Source organism: Haemaphysalis longicornis, unplaced genomic scaffold (genome assembly GCF_048455015.1).
Source record: "Haemaphysalis longicornis isolate Haplotype H1 unplaced genomic scaffold, Haemaphysalis longicornis Haplotype H1 scaffold_8, whole genome shotgun sequence".
Lineage (NCBI taxonomy): Eukaryota > Metazoa > Arthropoda > Arachnida > Ixodida > Ixodidae > Haemaphysalis > Haemaphysalis longicornis.
This window is the reverse complement of record NW_027526445.1, coordinates 116,634,974-116,658,837: the sequence shown is the minus strand read 5'-3', so window position 1 is coordinate 116,658,837 and position 23,864 is coordinate 116,634,974. Positions and strand designations below refer to the sequence as shown.

General features: G+C 50.4%; 1 protein-coding gene across 1 annotated transcript; it reads left to right on the top strand.

Moving 5' to 3' along the window:
• Positions 1 to 226: 226 nt before the first annotated feature.
• LOC144148451 (ipis-1-like) lies at positions 227 to 23,864 on the top strand. Its single transcript, XM_077679989.1, has 4 exons — positions 227 to 331; positions 6,069 to 6,313; positions 10,071 to 10,366; positions 22,963 to 23,864. Exons 1-4 carry the CDS (start codon positions 227 to 229, stop codon positions 23,862 to 23,864), a joined length of 1,548 nt encoding a protein of 515 aa, XP_077536115.1.

Sequence of the window (23,864 nt, the reverse complement as noted above, 5' to 3'; positions counted from 1 at the left end):
CGCCAGGCGTGGCTCGACCAGCTGCAGCAGGAGAGGGCCACCAAAGGTTGGAGTGGCAGCAGCCGCAGGGTGCCGTACCGGCTGAAGGTCCCGAAGAAGCACCCAGGGCGCGCTCGTCGAAGGCGCCAAGGAGAGGAGCCGCGGCGAGCGGCGCCGCACGAGGCATCGTGAGGGAGTGCCCCGAGAAGGCGCCGGAGCGCCCGAGTTGCTGAGGTGTGCCATGGCCATGGCGAGTGGCGACGTTGAAGCCGCCGGCCGATGCAGGAGGCGTGTGGCAAGGGCTGTGTGTGGTGCGGCAACTGAAGAACACCGGGCTGGGGACCGAGCCAAGGTACAGTGCTGCAAAAGGGAGACGAAAGGCGAAACCCAAAACTACCTGCCGGGAACAGCGATAGGGGCGTGCAAAGGCTCGGGCCGAAAAAGCGGCCGTAACGCCGGTGCCGCGAGAAACTGGGGAGAGCTAACGGCTGCGTAGTGCGTAACAGCGGTCGCACGGAAAGTAGCCGGCATTCCCCGTTTCGCTTCGTCGGCGGCCATCCTCCCCCCTTCCAAAGCGTCGCTATCGGCGACGAAGGCCTGGAGGGAAGAATACTGGAACGAAGGGCGTGAGGCCCGCGTCGTTCCCTAGGCCGCCGATTGAGTGGCGTGCCCTTCTCCCGCGGTGTCTCTCCCACATCCGCCATGAGAGAGGGTCTACCTGGCGTGTCACGTGGGCTAATTGGGCCAATTCGTGGGCCCGTCTCCTGACGTGACGCGCTTCCGCCCGCCACGGAGAAGAGGGGGCAAACTCGCTGTCCAGCCGGACGTCGCGAAGAAACCTCTCCGTGGCTGCGGCGTTGGCGCTCGCTGGCGCTCGGTAGGGTTGGTCATGGGGCGGAAACGTCGCCCCGCGCCAACGCTCCGCTCGGACGTGAGGACGCATGATCAGGCCCGCGGAAAAAGCCAAACGGGTGAATATCGCGGTCCTTTGTCCTCATCGCGCATGCCTAGCGCTTCCGCAGGGCGAAAATGTCGCCGATCCGCGAAGCAAACAGCGGCAGCCCGAAAGGAACCGACGACTACGGCTACCGGGGTGGAGTCCCCAAGTGTACGCCGCATTTTGCCGTGGTTGCGCCTCTCGATTGGGTGCATGAAGTGGGATAACTTGCGTGATCCGGACTTCGCGCTGTGGCATGCGCGGCACGAGCGAGAAGAGAAAAGCCTCCTCGCTGTGTGCGCGGCCGGACTAGTTCGCAGAGTGACTCAACTTCGTAAAAGTCTTACGGTCGCTCGCTTATCCGGCCTGTCGCGAGTCGGGGAAGCCCAACGCGGCCTCCCTAGACTGCGGCAAATCGTCACCCTAGATGCGCCTCTCGGGGCATTGTCGGGTGAGATTTTATCGGCAGAACTCCCATCCGCTCCTTGCAAGCACGGGTCCGAGGCAAAAAATAAAAAACACGCTTGCAGCAGCCTGGCTGCATAGCGCACGGGACCTACCGCAACACCAGCGGTCATCAGCCTCCGGCGACAGCGTCGCCCGCTCCATCTCGGAGCGCGACTCACACAGAGCCAAACGACGTACTATTTACATATTTACAAACGGACCTTACTGCTGCGTTCGGAGGAGGTTTGTTCTGCCAAAGGCGATGCCGGCGGACCGCATGTGGGGTACCGCGGGTACGCTTTTCGTCTAGGGATTGCCAAATTCGTGGCAGTGCTCCTTTCGACGATCGCACCGACGAACACATTCGAGCACGTGGTCGCATGTTCCGTCAGGTGCGGCGCGCGTCAGGAACTCCGGGTTAGCGACGGGGGCTAATATCCGCCGCCACGTTCGCGTTTCCCTTCCTTTAGCGCAACGGCAAGAGCGAGGATAGTGGAGATCAACTCGCTACATGCTTGGCCAGGTCGTGGAGCGGCACAACTTCGTAAAGTCTTGCGGCCACTCGCCCAGCCGCCCGCGAGTCACGGAAGTATCGTACACCTTCCTCAAACTGCGGGTGCTCACCACCGTGAAACTCTCAGGGGGAATTTCCTTCGTGGGATAAACTTCAGCGAGAGACATTGAGCGTGTAGCAGATACGGATCCGAGAAATAAAAAAAAAACACGCCTGCAGCAGTACGAGCTGCAAAGCGCTCGAGGCTGACCACAATACAAGCGGTTAGTAGCCTCCGGCGACCGCGTCGCCCGCTCACACAGAGCACGACTCACACAGAGCCAGTTAAAATCATATTTACAACACGGATCGTTCTGATCACCGGGCACCTGCTCGTCTCTGCTGGATGCAATACCGGCTGACAATGGGTCTGCTCGGTATGCGATATCGCCCGGGAATTGCAACGTTTGCACGCTTAATGCATTCCCTTCGGGGCTCGCACCAACTGGCCGACGTTCAGCACGTGGCTACGGGGCCAGTCGGGTGCTAGGCGCGTTAGGAACATTCAAGCGGCCGCGGGGGCTCACGTAATGTATCCGCCACCACGTGGTGCTACCGCTCCCATTGCGCACGGTGACGTTTTCACGGGCGCAGCTTATATGGCCAGCACGCGTGGTTCGCGTATCCGCTTAAGCCAGCTGAATGCCACGTGGTCCGTCTCCACTACGAACGAACTTTTGTCGACGAAACGGTCAACTCGTTCAGAACGTGTGGCCCGATCTCTAAGTAGTCCGTAGCACGCGGCGAGCGGGCCGCCGTGCTTTGGAAACACGAGATCGTGAGGCGAGCTATGCCTGGGAAACAGAGTGCTCCACAGTGGGCCTAGCTGTGGACTCAGCGCAGTGCATCTCACGCGCGCCGGCAAGATCGACAACAAAGCGTCGTACAATGCCTGCGCGGGGATGTGCTATGCGGTCCCGGCCGTGTCGTGGGAGCAAAATGCGCTCTTTTGCGACAGGGCCTTGGCGTCCGCGCGTGCGATGATGCACTCTGTAGGACGAATGCGCGTTATCGTCGTCGGAGCAGGATGCTCCCCGACGAGGCGCAAGGGGCTCCTTGGCGAAACGCAAACTTGGCCACAAAAGCCGTTTGTCGTCTGCACGTGGAGATACATTGGCCGCAGGCTAACGTCGTCCGAGCAAAAGGTGTTCTCGTTTCCGACGTAGCGAGCGTATGGCTCTGCTCCAGGTTCATACCGTACGTCAAGTTCGCAGGCTCGGGATCGCCACTACGTTGAGTCGTACAGAACACAGGAGATGCTGGCGCGGGTCGGGCGATAATCGCCTCGATCCGCGGACAGCGGTGAGCGGCGGGAGCACGTTACGCCGAAGCGTCGTGCTCGGAAGCCGAACCGCTCACCTCACAGTAAATCGCACAGGGACTAAGGCCAAGGGCCTGCTCCGTCGCGCAGTGTCGATACCGTGTTGGGCGCCAATGTGGGCGTACTGTGTCTAGCTACGGGGCAACAAACGACCCCGGCTAGCTTCGTTAGAGACGTTGAGCGACGATGTCAGCTCGACGGTCCCTTGTGGGCCTAAGTGGGGTTCAGGGTGTTCCCCATTCGCCCGGAAATGACCCATCCAAAATGCCCCAGAGAGGTACGCGGCGTCCACAAGGGAGACGCCGCGACGGGTTCGACTCACCGACACAGGCGACGACAGGCTCCAAGGGGCCGGGACGAACCAGGGGGTTTATTGGCCCAGTTGTACAGTGTATAATAACGCCAAGGCCGGGTTAAGAACTACACTGTACCGACGCGCGTCCGATCGGGGCCAAACAGCGCCCGACCGGCCGGCGCGGCGGGGAGGAGACGAGCCGGCCGGGGGCATGGAGCGCCCCGGTATCCGACTCCCATCTCCTGGACGTGGGCGGCGAGGGTGCGATACGAGCCGCGACGCTCGTGCTCGTTTCCTATCCTCCATCTCCTCTCTGAGTCCCTGGAGCCAGAGAGGCATCCAGAGAGCTCGCGAGAGAGCCGACCGAGACCCGAGAGCAGAGAGAGACCCGCGAAACGGGCGCGTCCGGTTTTAAGGCGCGAAGGAGAGGAGACAGGTTCCCGGGTGAGGAGGAGCGGAAGCGGCGGCAGGGCAGTTGGAGCCCGTCGGCGCGTCGGCCCGCGAGGTTGACGTCACGTGCGCGGGAAAGCGCGCTCGTTCGAACATCGCGCTCGCGGGAGGAGGAAAGGGGATCAAGCGGATCCCCACAGTGTTAGTTGCATGCGCGATGGCAAGCGCTTCGGCTGAGGTGACCGATAGATCTCGATAGGTGACGGCTGTGGCCAGATGTCCGTTCGAGTCCACAGTAACTAGGGTGGTGCGCGTGTGGTCGGGAGTTTTCGCAATATCCGTATATCGTGTTTGGGAGTCGGGGAATTTTTTCCCTATTTCGCGGCAAAAGCAGCCGCCATTTTCAAGCTGTTACGTAACATTACGTCACTTTTACGCAGGCTGAAGTTACCAAAGCGTAATGTGTCGGACCCGCCAAATGTTTAAATTACGTCACACCTTCTCAGCCAATCACAGAGAAGACGTGTGTTACAAGCAGTATTGTTGTTGAATAGCTGAGACAGGCTTACGTTGTCATGACCGGTGTAGTTATCTAGTTTTTCATTGCAGGCCAAGAATTGTGCACTTCACGTAGGGAGAAATAAGGCAAACTGTAGAACTGTTGACAGTAAACGTCATGAAACGTCAAAATGCCGACAGCACACACAACCGTTTTGTCAACCGGAAGAACATGACCAAAATTGAAAGCCAATTAGAAAAGACTTCCGGCAAATTCCCAGATTTCCCGGGAATTTGTGCAGTCGAGAATAGGGCCCCAAGTTGAAGATAGGATCACGCCGGCGTTCCAATCGGGCCAGTTGCTCTTTAACCGGAAGGGATGTGCAGCTGCTCGGCGAGGAGGAATTTGAGGGGGCAACGGCGGCGGCTACATTTTCGGTCCTTTTTACGCCCATTCGCGCTTCTATTGATATTCCGCAATCATTGGATAGCGGCGCTACCGGCGTTGTCAGCCGACTGCGAAACTTGTGAAAGAGGCATCGATGGTGGCGAGGGGAATAACAGCCGTGAAGGAGGGCTCGGAGGTGGCGAGGAGGAGCCCCGGAACGCTGCCGAGTAAAGCGGCTGTACTAAGAAACTCTATGGCTGTACTGGAATGAACACTGGGAGGGTTAGACATATACTTCTTCGCAGTAAAAGACAAAAAAAAAAAAAAACGAACCGAAAAGATCGTAGCCAGTATCATTCACAAAGAAAGCTTTGGGGAAGTGTACTGCGAAAAAAGAAGCCATGAAGGCAAAATTGAACAATGTTTAACTCACGAGAAGTAGCCCTTGGTTCTCGCTTTGTAAGGTGATTTTTAACCCCAACAAAAAGAAAACGCAAAAATATTGAACAACGTTCAAATTTCGCCCTGCACGACGCTATAGCAAGTGACTCAATAAAGGGAACACTAAAATACAACCAAAAAAGACCTCTTTGAACACGAATAAGATACAAGAAATATAAATATTATTCAAACTTCGCGCTACATGACGTCAGGGGTGACGTAATAGTGGTTATAAGTGGAGCGATTGAATTAAATGACACTACACAGGCAGGACTGCAATATCGCAGTAATGCATATGCTTTGTTCAGGGGCCATAAAACGGACAACCAGGATCCGGAAACGTCATAAAGACACGGGCAGGTAATGCCTGGTGTGTCGTCGCTGCTTCACCTGTTTCTTTGTTTAACGTCTGCATTATTTGATTCAACTTCGCGATAAAATTTGAATCGTTGTCCTTGATACAAGGCAGTCTTCGTATTGAACCAACCTTGCATTGTGCACGGCCACCTTAGGATTAGCGAAACTTTGTATAGGCACGGACCTCGTTTCCATCGAGCGGCCGTGATATAGGTTACGTTCTCTTGCGGTACGCTGGGGGACAAGTTTGCTTGCCTTTGAGCTTCTCCCGGGTGTAGTGGCAGGGGTTACAATCCCTCTCACGGTCGCAGTGGCTAGTCTTCTTCCATTACTAGATCAACGTAACCATACCTCTCGAGCCAAACACATCACGGCTATCATCATCATCGTTGTCTTTTCATCACTAACATCGTCATCACCACCATCACCTCTCGCGACTCTTGATGCCCCTGTGGCTCGAAGAAGCAGCAGCTCGGAGTAGTCACTGAGCAGCTCGCCATGAGCCGCCGTTCGAGCGTTTCCAACCGCAGGCCCTCGTGCACCGAGGGCCAGCCCAGCGGGCAATGGCTTTCGTCGTACAACTCGAGCACCTCCTCGCCTACCACCAGGTACTCGTCCAGCTCGGAGGCGTCCCCGGCAAGCTCGCCAGGTTCCAGCCAGGAGCTCGTGCTTGCCGAGCCACACTCGCCGATCAGCGAAACCGAACGGTGCGTCCCCGTATGGGGAAGGGGAAAACATTTCGTTTGCACGGTAGCACAGAGTTAGTCACCGTTAATCAGTGCATTAATTGTCCGTCTTGTTAGGTAGTGTCTATTATACCGGCAACCGTGAGAATTACCGCCAGGAATGTCTCACGGCAGTCGGCTCTGATTGGCTAAGCACCTCCCACAGGAATTTTATGGGGCAAATATTTCCTAAAAAAAACGTTGCTACGGATGCTCCTGTGGCGCTGTGTTATAGCACTCAGTTTTAAACGAGAAGGCTCAGGCATAGAGAGAAATCTGGCGCTGCATTTGCCGGCCGCCGTGGGCGGCGCCATTGCAGCTAGCGACGTTCCTCGCCTCCTTGGCTTGGTTAGCCACATGGCTTCTATTTCGTCTTGATGCCAAAATCAATAAAAACTGGTAACACCGTTTTTTTTGTTCATATTGCATGAAGATGCAGCTATGATACACTTTCCTCTTCAGGGACAGCGGTAGGCTGCCATTCATTATCTGAGAATGCCTGCAGAATGCACTCCACCCCAGTCTTGTCCTTCCAATTATCTCTGTCTCATGGTTGGCACCCTGGGTCACTACTTGGCCTAAGTAATTGATTGATTGTAGGGTTTAACGCGCCGACGCAACGCAGGCGATGAGGCGCGCCGTAGTGGAGGGCTCCGGATTAATTTGGACCACCTGGGGATACTTGGCCTAAGTAGTATGTTCGCGTACTGCTTCCACTGCCTCGCCTGATATCTCAAAATGCTGTGCTCTCCCGAGGCTATTGAGCATTACTTTAGTTTTCTGCCTATTCATTTTCAGCGCTGGGGTGAGTGGCGCTGTGAGCGACCGCCGCCTCGGCGGGAGGGGGGGGGGGGGCGTGATGACGTCAGCTCGGCTGTTTCGCAGATATTACAGGCGGGGAACTGGATTCAATTTTTTTGCTCGTCAGGCCAAAGTCGTCAGGATATTACTGCATGCAGCTCCGCCTCGAAGGGTTGCATCGCAGACTATGCACCATTGCGGGCTCAGTTGCACTCGAGGGTGCCACAGCAGTTATAGGTGTTGGCAAGGATAAGTGTACTGAAGGTCGGAAGCGGTAGCACGCTTTCGAGGAAAGAAGAGGGTATTTCAGCCCCTGCAACACCTCCCACTCCTACATCAACCCGCAATTTTGCCAGTACACCCCGGCCTGGCCTGACGTATCCACTGTTTTCTGACACAGGAGTTACAGTGTCGGTGACGTCGCGTGGGATGACTGGAACAAACTGTTAAAATTCTTGAGTGCATGGGACACGCAGCTAAGTAATAAGCTTCAAGATTCTTACTCGTAATAAAAAAAGTGTGTTTAGTTCATTAGCTACACTGACAGGCTTCAGAATGCACATGGCAATGGAAATTCTGTTTACGATGCTTGTTGCTTGTTGTCTTAAAGGGGCACTGACACAAAAATTTTTCATCTTGTTTTTTTTTTTTTGTTGCGATAAGTAGCTAGTGACCTACTTATCACCTGTAGAAACCTCATTTGCTTCAGCCTGCAACCGTGGTTTAATTAGAGGCGCGGCCAGTCGCAGTTTCGGTTTCAGCGGGTGCCGCGAAACGATGGATTTTGTGTGAACAAAGCTGACCACGTGACCGTCGGAGGGATGTCACAGAGCAAAGCTGCCGTAGCCCTGTCGAATCCGCGTCGCCGGCAGTTTCTGCCAATGCCCCCACGTACTGATCTCGTGAGCCGCTTAATTAAAAAGCGACCGTGGACGTGACGCAGGCGCTGCGAGTGCAAATGCTGCCGCAACAAGAGAACGACGCGCGCTAAGAGCAGCCGGGCGGTCTGCCTACAGGTCCGCCTACAGATGTGTTCGGCTTAGCACTGCGGTGGATATTCGATTGCCGCTCTCGTAAGCGGTGCAGATGACAATTTTTAATGCAACCCGCAATCGCATCATTAAGTCTTTTCTCATATAAACTGCCGTGGTTTGGACTTGGGTGTAATTTCGTGCAGCTGTAGCAAGCTATCACTCGAGCTACCGGCGCCGGCCTGGGCCACTTCGCGGCCGTGGCCGCCGCCTGCACAGCGACCGTGCGGCTCGCTCAGTGGGCTTTTCGTGTCTCCGGCGCGTTTTCGCGTCCAATGTAAATCAAAAGTAATAGAAACAGAGTGCCTGGAAACGCTGTAGAGTAGAACTTTGGTCGCGGCAAGCTGCCCGATGAGCTGACGAATTCACGGCGCCTCCGCCGCCAACGATCGGGTCGTTCGTTCTCGAGAGCAGAAGCTCCGCCCGGCGAGCCGGGCGAGCCGGCGAAAAGCGCCGGCAGTGCGGAAGCGGCACACACAAACTCGTGACGTGTGTGGATGTTGTTTATTTACAAAATACCCACGGGATGTCGATTGCGCGTGGTCCTCTGCTGGCTGCTCGGTTGCGTTTCTCATGTGTCCACACCAATCTATTTCCGAAGTTATCTCGCCTTCAAAATTTTGTGTCAGTACCCCTTTAATGGATCATGCAGGCGACTACGCGCTTGCACAAGTTACAGAACTAAAGATATTCTTTGCAGCTGGCTTGAAAAATACGTGTCAGTTTGTTTGCGATTGTTCTTGCGATGCAGAGAATCGTACACCAGTTTTTTGGGAACTAATAATTGCTTTCCCATAACGTTTCAACTAGAAATGCCTGTCGCACTCCATGTTTTAATGGCGTGAGGCCTAGGTGGTCTTGCACCCTTAAATACCAACGATCATCATCAGTTTCTGTGAGGCGTTGGATGCTGTAAGCGCCTCCATCGTTTATTTGAAGATGGAGGCTAAGGATTGCGATGGGTTGTAATTTCAAATGTAAGGCAAATTTCACCACCAGAGGATCGTAGGGCTTGCATCGGACTCGGCGGCTGCAGCGACCACGCAGGAGCTCCGACTTCTCGGGCGAGCATTGTAGTTTGTTCTGAATAACTACGTCGACTGTGTCTAGCAAGGGTGTTAGTTTTTTCGCCTCGAAGCTTCTATTCTAGCGGGTGATATCATTTGCGTGCAGCGGGAACTGATGTCTTCGATCTCGCTATCGTTTAAACAGATTTATCATGACCATGCTGGATAGCGTCGGTGATAAGACTGAGCCTTGCAACGTTCTCGTGTTTAGGGTGGACAGCGGCGGAGATCTAAACGAGCTGATGGCTATTGGGACAGTCGAGTTGGTTAGGAAGAATCGTTTGGGTATCCGGCTTAAATTTTGTAATGTGGTGACTCGCTATAATATCGTAAGTCCCGTCGTGATAAACAGCTAGGATTGATTCGACGTTGTGTTGAAAGGTGCGCTTTAAGACGTCTTCGTTCTCCTCCTCCCCCTAAGATATAGTCCCATACTTGAAGAACCTGTGAGAACGCTCTCGCATACCGGGGTAACTAAAGGAGCTGTCGTTCCGAAAAACCCTTCCAATACCTCTTCATGTTCCTGTGCGCGGAATGCGACATTAACGTTGGTATTTATGCAGGGCAAAGCTATGTAATTTGAATTCCTGAAGGTATATTTTGAGTACTACGGGGGCCAAGAAACACCAATGTTGGCCATATAACTTTAATGAACCATGAGTAAACACGTTGAAAATATTTTCTACATGCAGTCTTCAAACTTCTCGCCAAAGCTTCCTGTGCTCGTAATTGGAACGAGGTAGCGATTGTCCCAGCCAGTTCCTAACGGTACAGCCCACACTGCGAAACGAGCCTAGAGGTGAATTATTCCAAGCCAATTTACTCTCTCTCTCTCTTCAGCTACCTGCGTACCGCGTTCGTCATGGCTCCCCAGGTGGCTGGACCTCTGCTTCAGTTTCCCATTGACGTGTACCTGAAAATGCGCCAAGAGAAGGAGGGTGGTAACGTGCTCCTCTCACCGTGGTACCTGGCCTGCGCAATGGTCATCATGTACCACGGCGCCGCCGGAGAAACCAGGCAAGAGATCGCCAACGTCATCCACACGGACGATGACGGCTCCATCGTGGGCATACTGGACAACCACGCGAGCCGCATGTTTTGCAGGGACCACCACAAGCCACGCCACACCCACTCGGGCAAGTCAGCCAATGAATGAATCAATCAATGAATGAATGAATGAATGAATGAATGAATCAATCAATCAATCAATCAATCAATCAATCAATCAATCAATCAATCAATCAATCAATCAATAAATAAATCAATCAATCAATCAATCAAATGATTGTACGGTTTAACGCACCGACGCAACGCAGGCGATGAGGCGCGCCGTAGTGGAGGGCTCCGGATTATTTTTGACCCCCTGGGGATCGTTATCGTGCGCCGAAATCTCCTACACACGGGCGTTTTTGTTTTTCGCCTCCATCAGAAAAGCGCCCACCGCTGCCGGGAATTGAACCGCGACCTCGTGCTCAGCAGCACAACGCCTTGACACTGAGCCACCACAGCGGGTCATCACCATCATCATCATCACCAGTCTATCTGCGCCCACTGCAGGGCAAAGGCCTCTCCCATTAATCTCCAATTACCCCGGTCCTGTGCTAACTGCGACCAATTTATTCCCGCAAACTTCTTGATCTCATCTGCCCATCTAACTTTCTGCCGCCCCCTGCAACGCTTGCCTTCTCTAGGGATCCACTCTGTTACCCTTAATGACCAACGGTTATCTTGCCTTCGCATTACATGCCCTGCCCACGTCCATTCCTTATTCTTAATTTCTACTAGTATGTCCTTAACACGCGTTTGTTAACACGCGTTTGTTCCCTGACCCACCCCGCTCTCTTCTTGTCCCTTAACGTTACATGTATCATCTTCCGCTCCATTGCCCGCTGAGCCGTTCTCAATTTAAGTTGAACCCTCTTAGTGAGCCTCAAAGTTTCTGCCCCGTAGGTGAGTACCGGTAAGAGGCAGCTGTTATACACTTTCTTCTTCAGGGACAATGGTAGGCTGCCATTCACTATCTGAGAATGTCTGCCGTATGCACTTCACCCCATTCTTATCCTTCTAATTATCTCTGCCTCATGGTTGGGATCTGGGGTCACAACTTGGCCTAAGTAGATATATTCGCTTACCACTTCCACTGCCTCGCCACCTATCTCAAACCGCTGTGCTGTCCCGAGGTTATTGATCATTACCTTGGTTTTCTGCTTATTAGTTTTCAGGCCCACGGTTCTACTCTGTTTGTCCAGTGCGGAAAGCATGCTTTGCAATTCGTCCCCCGAGTTACTTAGCAAGGCAACGTCATCAGCAAATCTGAGGTTACTGAGGTATTCTCCATTAACCCTTACTCCCACATGTTCCCAATCTAACGTTCTGAGTACTTCTTGTAAACATGCTGTGAATAACATTGGAGAGATTGTGTCTCCTTGTCTGACGCCCTTCCTTAAAGATATGTTGCTGCTGTCCTTTGGAGGGTGATGGTAGCTGTGGACCCATTGTAGATATTCTCTAGTATTTTTACATAATGCTCATCTACCCCCTGGTTCCGTTATGCCTGAATGACTGCTGAGGTTCCGACCGAGTCAAATGCTTGCTCATAATCTATGAAGGCTATATATAGGGGTTCAGTTTACTCAGCGCACTTCTCTATCACCTGACTGATCGTGTGAATATGGTCCATTGTTAAATAGCCTTTACGGAATCCTGCTTGTTCTTCAGGTTGACTGAAATCTAAGGTTTCAGAAATTCTGTTAGCGATTACCTTGGTAAGTACGTTGTAGACGACTGACAGTAAGCTGATCGGCCTGTAATTTTTCAAGTCCTTCATGACGTCTTTCTTATGGATAAGGATGATGTTCGCGTTCTTCCAAGATTCCGGCACACTTGCGGTCATTAGGCATTGGGTATACAGGTTTGCCAGTTTTTCAAGTACAATTTCTCCGCCATTCTTCAAGAGGCCAGCTGTTATATGATCCTCACCAGGTGCTTTGCCCACTTTCATTTCTTTCAAAGCCTTCCTTACTTTTTCGGTCGTTACTTGTGGGATGTCTATCTCCTCTGAACTACTTTCTCGTTCGGCGTTATCCTTGATGTTCCGGCTGCTGTACAGGTACCTACAGAACTCCTCGGCTACTGTGACTATTTTATCCCTATTTGTGATGACATTGCCTTGCTTGTCTTTAAGTGCATACATCTGATTTTTCCCCACGCCAAGACGCCTCTTCGCTGCTTTCAGGCTACCTCCGTTCTTTACAGCGTATTCGATCCTCTCCGTATTATACTTCCGTATGTCAGCTGTCTTACGCTCATTGATTAACTTCGAAAGCTCCGCTAGTTCTATTCTGTTAGCTGGGGTGGAGATTGCCATGCTTTGTCGTTTCCTAATTAGATCTTTCGTCTCCTGGGAAAGTTTACCAGTATCCTGTCTAGTCATCTAGTCACTCTACTGCACACTCCGTGATAATGCGTGTAAGTTTGTCGCTAGCTTCCTGTGTCGTAAACTGTGCTTCCTCGGTAAGAGCTGAATATCGGTACTGCAGCGCGATCCTAAATTATTCTCCTTTACGTCTTACTGTTAGCTCATTAATCGGCTTCTTTCGTACTAGCTTGTTCCGGTCCCTCCTCAAATCTAGCCTAATTCGTGATCTTACCATACGGTGGTCACTGCACCTTACCCTTCCGAGCACTACCACATCCTTCACGACGCCAGGGTTATCGCATAATATGAAGTCTATTTCATTTTTGTGCTCCCAATTCGGGCTCCTCCACGTCCACTTCCGGCTTTCCCGTTTGCATGCAGAAGAAGGTATGCATTATGCGTAGGTTATTTCGTTCTGCGAACTCGACTAGTAGCCCCCCCCCCCCCTGCTATTTCTACAGCCCAGACCATAGTTCCCAACTGCCTTGTCTCCAGCCTGATTCTTGCCTACTTTAGCATTGCAGTCCCCCATATAAGGTATACAGTCGAGCCCCCTTATAACGAACCTGAGCGTCACGCGGCCTCCGTTTGTTATATCCCGAAGTTCGTTGTAAATGGACAACAGTAAAAAAAAGCAGAAGTAAAAACACAATTCATTTTTTCGCAAAGAAGTCCGTGACGGCTGCAGTGCTGAATTGATAAGGGCGGTCTCCAGTTTGTTTAGAACAGCCGCGTGATCTTCGCCTAGGCCCTTGGCGTAAACAAGTGGTTTAAGGTCCTCTATGTAGCCCGTTGCAACAGGCGCACTTATAGGCGCAGGCTCAGAACTTTCGTCGTCGTCCGCGTCCGATTCCTCCGCATCACTCTTGCCTCGCACTTCATTAACGATGCCCTCGTCCGTGCACGGTTCCGCAGTGTCAGCATCTTTGTCGGCACAAGCAAAATCGTCCGAGCCGATGTCATGGCGCCCCATTTTGGAGTCGATGACTCGCTGCCACAAATCGCCGCCGGACTGACCATCGGAAGCATCAGGCTCGGCTTCAGGTTGTGTGTCCACGAAGCCGGCCTTGGGGAAACAATTCCGCACGCTAGTGGCTGTCACCTTCGACAAGGCAGCCTTCACCATCTCTACAGCTGAGTACAGCGAAACTCGAAGCGGCAAGTTCGCTTACGGGCGGTCAACAGCTATGACCAAGCGCTCCACAACGCGGCGCCTAAAGGCACGTATTATTCCCAAATCAAGCGGCTGCACTTTCGAAGTGGAAGAAAGAACAGGGTCACTGCCTCCGCGGAAGTTTGCACGTGGTGCAGAGAGCAGTTATCAATCACGAGCAGCATGCGCCTGCCTTGCCTCTGCATATATGTTACGGCCGAACTCGCTCAGCCACTCCGCGAATAAATCGCGCGTCATCCACGTCTTAGCGTTGTGCCTGTAGCGCACGGACACACAGCTCCTACAGCAAAGCGGCTTCTTCGATTTTCCGGTGACGAAGGGCACGCGCCGGTACTGCCATCCATGTTAGTGCACAGAAGTGCTGTGACGCGCACTTTGCTATGTTTTCGCCACTGCATGTGTCACCTTTCATAGATTGCGTTTTATCCGTCAACATCTGATAAAATAACGCAGTTTCATTTGCGTTATAGACGTCAGGCTCCGCATAGCTTGAAATAACTTCTCCGCTTTTTTCAAGCCATGCTGCAACATATTGGTCACTTGCCGACGCCGCCTCGCCGACAATCGACTTAAAAACAATGCCGTGCCGCACTTTGAACCGATGTAGCCAGGCATTGCATAGGAAGAAGTGAAAATCCAAAATGCAAAGTCTCTGGCTTTGCGTAGCATCATTCGGTCACTTATTGGTATGTTGCAAGCCCGTGCGTCGACGAACCACTTCAGTAGCGCGCCCTCCTGCGCCGGCAGAGCTGGGCACAGGCCGTCATTTCAACACACATCGCGGCACCGGCCGTTCGCTGTAACCGATCGGCAGGGCTCAAATACGTTCGTTGTATGTGGGATTTTATGCCATTGAAATAAGGTATATTTTGAAGGTCACCCGGGTTTTGTTCGTTATAAGCGAAAGTTCGTTTTAAGTGGGGCCGTTATTTGTGGGCTCGACTGTGCTGTGTTTTTACTTTAGCCATTGCCGATTCCTCATCTTCATAGAAACGTTCCACTACCTGGTCGTCGTGGCTGGATGTGGGCGCGTAGCCCTGTACCACCTCGAGCGTGTACCTCTTATTGATCCTAATTACAAGACCTTCTGCCCTTTCGTTAATGCTATGGTATTATTCCATGTTGCCAGATATGTTTTTATTGACTAGAAATCCCACTCCGCAGCGCGAATCAATGAATGAATGAATGAATGAATGAATGAATGAATGAATGAATGAATGAATGAATGAATGTAATCAGTGATTCAATTAATCAACTTTGATCACAAGGGCTTGCGTCCTACGTCTACATCAGTTGATGCGATCTCCTCGTGTAAGGGTGTTGATACTGGCCGAAAAATCGCAATGCGCCGCCCGATGCACCCAAACATTTTTCTAGCGCTAGATGGAGCTTTCAGCCGATAGCGAAAAAAGGCTTGTGAATAAGCCGGCTTTAATACCAATGCTGCGGTGATTTAACAAGCGAGAATACTCTCAAGCGGTAGCCATATGTTCCCCACGACGCAAAAACCCGGGGTTATGAGCAGCTGCTGATACAAAATACTTGCACTTTGTCAGCTAAGAAAAAACCTTAGAAGTCACTGGTATCGATCCGAGGTGCCTGGTACCACAGGCAGGGGCCTGACCGCTGCTCCACGTCGGAGCGAGGCGGAACACGGCTTTGCAGGTACTACAAATTGCAACGAAATAGTGCCAAAAAGAATACATTTCTTTGCGGTTTTTACGCGTGCTTCTGGGCTGTGAATGCAAAAATATTATGGCGATAGCTTGCAGTGGCGTCGCGTGTTGTCATGTCGGTTTCGTGAAGCTGCGAGAATAGGTGCCTTTTTGGTACCAAGTTACTATAGGTATGCAATCTGGTAACCGACAAGTACGGGTGCAAAAAAGAGAACGATACAGATACACGTGATGCAGTATTTAAGAAGTCTTTAATGAGTATGGTCAAGGAAGCCATCCGGTTTAAATGACCCGTGTAGTTTTTTCGGTCCTGCGCAACCTGCTACACTCTTAGTCAATTCCTGGTTATACGATCCGCATGCAGGCGGGCCACCGCGTCATTTTAAAGCCGCTTATAAAGCGGCGGTTCAGGCGTCCTCGCGCGCAAGCGGCCCGCCAAACACGCGGCCTGGCGTTTAAGCGGCCGTATTGAGGGCCGCGTAACCAGCGGGCCACCTAAACACCGGGCCGTGTGTTCGGCAGGCCACTGGCCGTAATTTTTCTACGGGGCCCGTTATGCAAATCTATTCCCGCTTACGAAGCGGCCCCCACATCAAACGGCCCCTCAAATAAGCGGCCTTGTTGCGTTTCACACACACACACAAAAAGAAAAAAAGACAGGCACTCGGCCAGAATTGCGTTTATCTGTTTTTTTTTTCTTGATCGCTTTGCCAGGCAAACGTCAGCATCCCGTGACGAATGCTCTAACGTATGTTACATCGTACGGGACACACAAAGTGCACATAGGCACATACACGCAATTCTATGGAGAATCGAACCTGTGTCTACTACAACACATGAACAGGCAGGTATCATAACCACTGCGCCACGACCCACGGGTAGCTGGAGGAGTGCAAACATGGGCTTATAAGTATTCTGCTTGCTGTTACGCGTCAAGCAGGAGTCTTAAATAACACATTCGGCGGCGAGAGACTTTCTTTAGACCACCGTTTTTGAATCCCTCTACGAAAGGAGGCATAATACTACGGTTTGGGGGGCTTTAAGTACATTGGTACGAGCGGAAACCTTTTGTCATGCTGTGTGCCTGTTTCCACAGTATGATGCGCCATGCGGTGATTTATTCCATCGATGCAAACGGAATTGATAACAGTTCTTCTGTTTTGTTACCAAAAGTATACTTGGACATTGGCGGAAAGTGCCCGCTATGACAATGCATGAAAAGCGTGCAAATAACTAGCACGTAAGGCACACTGTCGTGCTAAACATAAGAGCTGTCTGGTCACGAGTGGCAAGTATACCAAGCATGAAATGGTGTACTAATTTTTTTCTGCTCATCGTAGCTCTTCTGATGGTGCGGTTACATGCCTTAACCTTTATTTTTGTAATAGGGGGCGGTAGTAAATTACGTCTCTGGTAATGTAATGAAACGATAATAAATTACTCGCTCTATATAACATTGTGTCGGGACGCCTGCAGAATTGCTGCGTCGCCTGCAGAATTAGTGATCGTGAGCACACAAAGAATATCTTAGCGTTTTTCCGCGCAGACCGGATAGGCGCTCAGCCGTGTAACTTGTAGCGCCCTGCATTTCCAGAAAAATGCAGTTCTCGCGGAAGTTCCACCTTTAATCGTTATAATATCGTAAATAGAGATCACTGGTCGAACCAAAATTTGAGAAACCAAAAATTAAGATAAGTATAAAAAAATGACGGGAACTGGCAAACTGTACAACGCCTTGCTTTTCCACAAAGATGCAGATTTTGCGGAAATTCCACTTGTAATCGTTATCATAGCGTAGATCGAGGCCGAACATAATTTTGAAAAACTAGAAACCAAGAAAAATATAAAAAATGCGGAAAATGGTGAGCCATGTAACACCCTTCATTTACAAAAAATGCAGATTTGGCGCAAGTAACACCTGTGATCGTTATAATAGGGTGAATGGAGACAATTGGCCGGACAGAAATTTGGCTCTAAAAGACTCACACTCAAGAGAGGCGGCGTAAGATGGCTGGCCATTAGTAGACAATTATCTTAATTTCTCCAATTTTTTTTAAGTGGCCTCATTTCATTCGCGCTTTCGATATTAACGAGTTATATTATTGTACGCGGAAGCGCAAGGTCGCGGTTCAGCATTGTCAACATTTTCAAGGCCGTTCACCAAAACCATAGCACTTGGTCATGAACGCACACTTGTGCATCTGAAGTTTAGACCGTATAAAACAATGCCACCAATAAATGGGTTACAATGGCTGCAATTGCACTAACACATTTGTGATTTGTGCACTTCTGGAACATCTTCATGACCTCAGTTGTCATGCAATGAGGTTTTACCTTTATAATCTCAGTGTTTTGCCACCTGATCTATCAGGCCACAATGCACATACCACGAATTAAAAAAAAACTCCCTATATTTTTAATGCCATGTTGCAAGCAAAGCTGTAAAGTAAGTATCTGTATACCTTAAACCTATCCGGATCTTGAAGTGATAGTCTACTCATACAAGCTTGGGACATGAACAGAGAGCTGAGTTGGGTATGTAAATTTTTAGTATTTTGTCATTCTCGAATTCATGAGCATGCACAAGTGTGAGATGAAAATTACATGAATGACACCATGTCGAAGGAACGATGTTTTCTTTTTATTTGATATCAAAAATACAAATATGAAGACGAAATAATTATACTGAAATAACAAATACAAATATTAGCAGATTGCCCTTATGGAACACGCAAATGAAAATATTCTTTTGTGAAATAGCAAATAAGGACCTGTCAAGATCAAATTATTGCTTTCATTTATGAAATTTTCAGAAGCTTGCTGAACAGGGGGAAACTCATCTTTTTTGCAGGCTGCTGACTGTATAACGCCCAACGTTTGGCCTAAAGCTGACCGGTATCTCATGTCCTAATGTAATATATTACCAAACAAAGAAAAAGTACTTCCTCTGTGCTTCAATTATGGTCCAGGTACACCACTTCCGATAATGTAGAAGGCCTTTGTAGAATCGCCCCAAGCAATCTTTGGCCCGGGAGTTGCTGCTTCTGGAATTTCGTCGCACTGGAATGGAAACAGCGTTGTAAACATCCCAAAAACGTTGAGTCACGGGTAGCAATCTGTTGTGTTGGCACCGAGTGAAGAAAACAAACGGCAGGTGAAAAAGTGACCAGGTACAAAATGGCGGCATTATTTATCGGCGGTATTAGATGATAGGGCGCCTGATGGGGCGCAGCAGAAGTATCACCAACGCGTTAGCAGATATGTGAAAATATCATAAATCAGGCAATTGCATCGCTGTAGTTTAGGCAATTATTTCTTTATTACTGCTTGTAGATTCAAACGCTCTTCGAAAGGACGTTTTATTCATATACATAGGAAAGCCGAGCGCTTAGAATGCAGAGAATTTCAGTAACTCACGATGTCACCCGCGTTGACGTCCGTAGTCGTAGTCCGCACCCCTCCCTCTACACTATATATAAAAAAATACTATCCGGTGCCTGGTTTCGGTCCCTCGACCCTGCGGGCGGAACGCAATGTACATGGTGCTCTACCCACTGCGCCACAAAGCCGACACAGAATGGGAGGCTACGAACGCGCCTTATATCCTTGACTCATTCAAACTACGTCAAGAAGCTGCTGATACAACGCATTCACTACCACCAACTCCCCAAACACTAAACGTTAACGCAATACACCCACCCCCTATGCGACGCATTTACTCGAGTCCCCCTCGCGGGGAGATGGGCCCAATTTTTTTCACTGCATAGGCTTGCGAGAAAACTGCCATAGTTCTATTTGACGCCAGCACGTCAATTGGACGTCATAAAAAAACTCTGTTCGCTGTTACACGCGGAGGGTATACCCTAGTTTCTTTTTATGAAACAATCTCCACCAATTGTATGGCGCAAAACATTTTATGAAATATCGAATAATCTTTTATGAAAGATCGAATAATCATTTTATGGAAGATGGAATATCTTTTGCTAAAGCATAGGTAAACTGCGCCTACCGTGCAACAGCCAGCGCATCTGTAACAACCACGTATAACGCCTTTATAGAAGGCTGTATAACAACCTTAGAAGCCACCGCTTTGAGCAACCTCCACGCCGGCGCCGCGCCGTGTTTGCGCTGCCAATGCTACCATGTTTCGTCAAACCGCGAGTTGACACTCCAGACAAACGGCAGCCGTGCCGAATGGGGGCTGGTGTTACTAATGAATGTTGCTTCATGTGAAAAATTTACCACTTCAACGCACCGTAAGGAAGTTTCCAAATCGCCACCGGATCCAGACTACTCAACGTGCCAGAAAATTCACTAGCTGAAACGAAGACGCGAAAACCTAGTTACGAAAAAACGTTACCTAACTTTTTGCTCCGCCTACCGAAAATGACAAGCTGTGGCCACAGAATATTGAAAAATACAAAATTCAAACTGGGTTTTATGTGGCTTGACCTTGACAATGAGACGCGTGTAAAAATGCAAATTGTTTATGGCACCACGGTATAGTCATTACGGCAACGGAAGTACCTCACATGTGCAGGCATTTTCGTTTTTCTCCTGGATCCCAAAACGGCCGCTGCACTGGGAAACGGAATCCTCTCTATAAAGCACGTCAAATTTACCGTACGATCCCGGGCATCGGAGAACGGTTTTGGTGGGGGCTTCTTACGACGACGCAAGAGGCATAATTTCGTGGCCCTTGCTATATTATATGCAAACACAAATTCTTGCAGTCTGCGCTCCCCCACCCATCGAAAAAAAAAAAAAAAGAAATCCAGGGACTTACCTATCCGCTCGTGTTTAACCGGGCTATTCACGCAATACACACACCAGCCGGCTTGACATGGCCCCGTTGCTTGGCTTGCGTTGCCGGTGACCCTAATAAACCCATCGCATTCGCAGTAGCTTCCACTGCTACACCGACCTCGAAGCACACATTTGATGTCAGCGGAAGCGAACGTTTTCAAGAAAGTGTGAAAGCTCGGAACTGAGTATGAACTATACAGAGCAAGAGTCAAAGCGCGAGACCCCAACTCGCTCCGCGCTGAAATTACTCCATACTGAGCACGCGCGCTAAAGACAAATCACCGGACCACAACTCAGCACGCGCGATTTTTTTTCCACTCCTACTGCACATGTGCGCGCAAATTTTAAAGACGATAGTCTTTCTTGGGCTCCTTAAACCCAGAAATTTTGGTCTGTCTGTATGTCTGTATGTCTGTATGTCTGTCCGTCTGTCTGTCTGTGACTCGATTCAGCCACCCGGCCAAAGCAAAACAATGCCTGCCCATTAGTCTTATATAGTCACAGCTAAATCTACCCGTCTATGTCCGGTGTAAGGTTCATACTTGTCAACATTGTTGAAGAAGAACGAGACATTACGCAAATATGAGACAGCAAATCAATACAGAAGAGGTATTTGCAGTGTTCCTTTATAAAAAAATCAAACATGCTTGCTTTTGCGAAATTAAATACTTCATCAACTGCAGAAAAAGAATTCACTTCGCCGTCGCCTACTGTCGCCCGCGCCACTATAGCTTCTCGCGACATTTTAAGAAATCAACCGGCAACAGTTACGCAAGGTTCCACTAGATAGGTTCCACGTTCTGCTTGCAACGCACGTGGAGTAGGGAAACGCGGTTCTATAAACGTTGAAGTAGGGCGCCTCGATTAACGCGCGTCTCCGCCGTACAGCAGCGTTCGCATCGAGACACCCGGTTTGGAGCAGTGGAACGCGGGAAATTTAAAATGATTTAAGCAAACCTTTGACGTCTTTACCTTGGGAGGAGCGCGACGCAAGAGGAACAACATGAGAGGTGAGCGGCAAAGCGAAGGGAGGCATTTACTTCGCAATAGCCGATAAAGACTATCGTCTTTTGACGACATTTGCAACGAAAGGAGCAGATACGCGGCCAATTTTTTTTTAATGTTTTTCGGCTTTCGCAGCGTCGTCGGGCGCACGTCGTCGGCCGCCGCAAAGGAACGTCGCGGGCCTTTGTGTGAGGGGGGAATACGCGCATGCGCCGCAAGCCACACATATCGCTCGGAGCTTCACGATTGCCCCCCTTTTTTATTTATTTCCTGGCGTCAGGCTGTCCGCTAGTTTATAGCCGTGACATGGGTCGCTGGCATAGCATATAAGCGTGCTGTAACCACCTCCGGTTTTGTCACGGAAAAGAAGTCTGTCAGGGCCTCTTATATCATGGTATTGAGGCTGCCCACCGCATATAAATAGGACGCCATCCGGGACGCGACTAAGAGTGTAGCCTTGTTCATTCAGCACCCTACCACCACGCTCTCAATACGCATCGATTCTTAAGTAGATTTTATACCTCGATCGTCGATATATTACAGTTATTTCGGTTCTGGCGAAAGGTTTGTTAATGTTTTGAATAAGGTATAGTTTTTTAGATACACACAACCATTGTTTCTCACCCCATACCGACATATAGTTACTTTGTACACGCTCTGCGTCATTGGCTGTCCTGGATACACATGTGAAGTCAAGTCAGCAGTACGAACGCTGTGGTGTAGCAAATAAATATTTGTGGGTCAAACTGGCCTTTCCGATGACCCGTTCTTACTAAAAAAACAAATTTGGGGATTATAAATGTCGGTTGCACCTTGCGACAAACACATAAAGTTTTCACTACTCCCATGCGTTATTTTTTTGTTCTCAGCTGCGGGATCCTCCCCATGAGAAATTGGTTTATATGGCTTCTTTCGTACCCAGCTCCAAACATAGAAATAATAGATAGACCCCCCTGCCCCTAAAAAAAAACGCGTTACCTGTTCCACTTATACGTTAACTCACGTCTGTCACAAGTTTTTGATTTCGACAGAAAGTATGCGTATAGATCTGCGGTATATGAGAAGACTTCCATGCTAGCAAAAAATTCCCTCGCTTGAATGGCAATCCAATCGATGAAGGTGGCGTTTGCAACCGAAACAGCGGTGGATAAGCCACCCGCATGGCATGTCGGTTCCGCACGTGCGGCACGAATGATTCTGTAACAAATGTACCTCACGAAGTTTGCCCAAGAATGGTTCAATCAGGAACTGGAATCCGGGTATATATAGTGTGTTATTTCGCAATGTGCGTTCATAATTTGTGGATGAGGAGCCTAGGTTCCTAATAAACTCGGTAATTAACATGAAGATGGTTTGTTTGCCTCCGAGATCAGTGACGCATGTAACGACGATACGAATAGGATCGAGCTAGCTCTTGTTACAAATATGCGTTAGAAATCTCTTTCTAGCATCCCGCTTTCAACCGACACCGCATTAAAAACTGCTCTCGCTTACCAGAGAGAGGAACTATACTCTCTCATCACAGGAGAAATAGATGTTTTCTTCTGTTACGAAAGTTTATGGCATTTTGGTCTAACCTCTTAAAACCAGCGATGAAATACAACATTACTTGGTGGCCCCTAAGGCAAACTTTATGTGAATTCTCTCGCACAGGCCTGACGGTGACTTCATTCTCCGGCCTGTATTACGACTCGAGGGTGAGCCTGGACAGCTTCTTCGTGGAACCGCTGTCGAATATCGACTTGTCGGTCCAAAAGCGGGACTTCGCTGGCAGCCCCTCGCAGTGCCGCCTAGCCCTCAACGGTCTTCTGCGGGCCATAACCGACTTCGCTTTCAAAGAAGACGTCTTCAGCGAAGACTGCATCGACGCCAACGCGATGCTGGTCCTGGCCAGCGCCTTCTCTTTCGGCTCCCGGTGGTTCTCAGCCGGCAACGCCCATAGATCGACATGCCCCTTCCGCGGTGAATCGGCCAAGGCTGGTGCTGTCGAAAAGAACGTTCCCACCGTGTGCCTGACGGGCAACTTTCGCGTCGGCGAGTTCGCGGATTCTGACGGCTTCACGGCGACTGTCGTGGAAATCCCGTACCAGGACCCTCGGCGGTCCCTCGCCGTCTTCCTGCCGGCGCCGACGTCTAGCCTGGTTGCCCTGGAGGAGAAGCTGACGGCGGCCAAGGTGCTCACCTGCCTCAGGAGGCTGGAGCAGAAGCTCGTGAAGGTGATTCTTCCCAGGGTGACCGTGCACTGCGTCACTGACCTGAAGCATCACTTGAAGCCTCTGGGCGCGGTGAGCGTGTTCAGCAAAACGTCCGACCTCAGCAACATGGCCCGCCACAAGGAACTGAGAGTGTCGGCGGCGAAGCAGGTAGCCGTGTTTCGAGTGGGACATAGGGGCGCGAAACAGCCGGACGCGAAAGAGGCCGTGAGGAACGCCGTTCGGGCTCCGTCCGGGTCCCCTGTGAAGAAGGTCACGGTCGATCGACCGTTCCTCTTCCTCGTCATCGCCCGCAATCCGGACACCGTCCTTCTTCTTGGCTCGATCACGCGTCCTCACTAA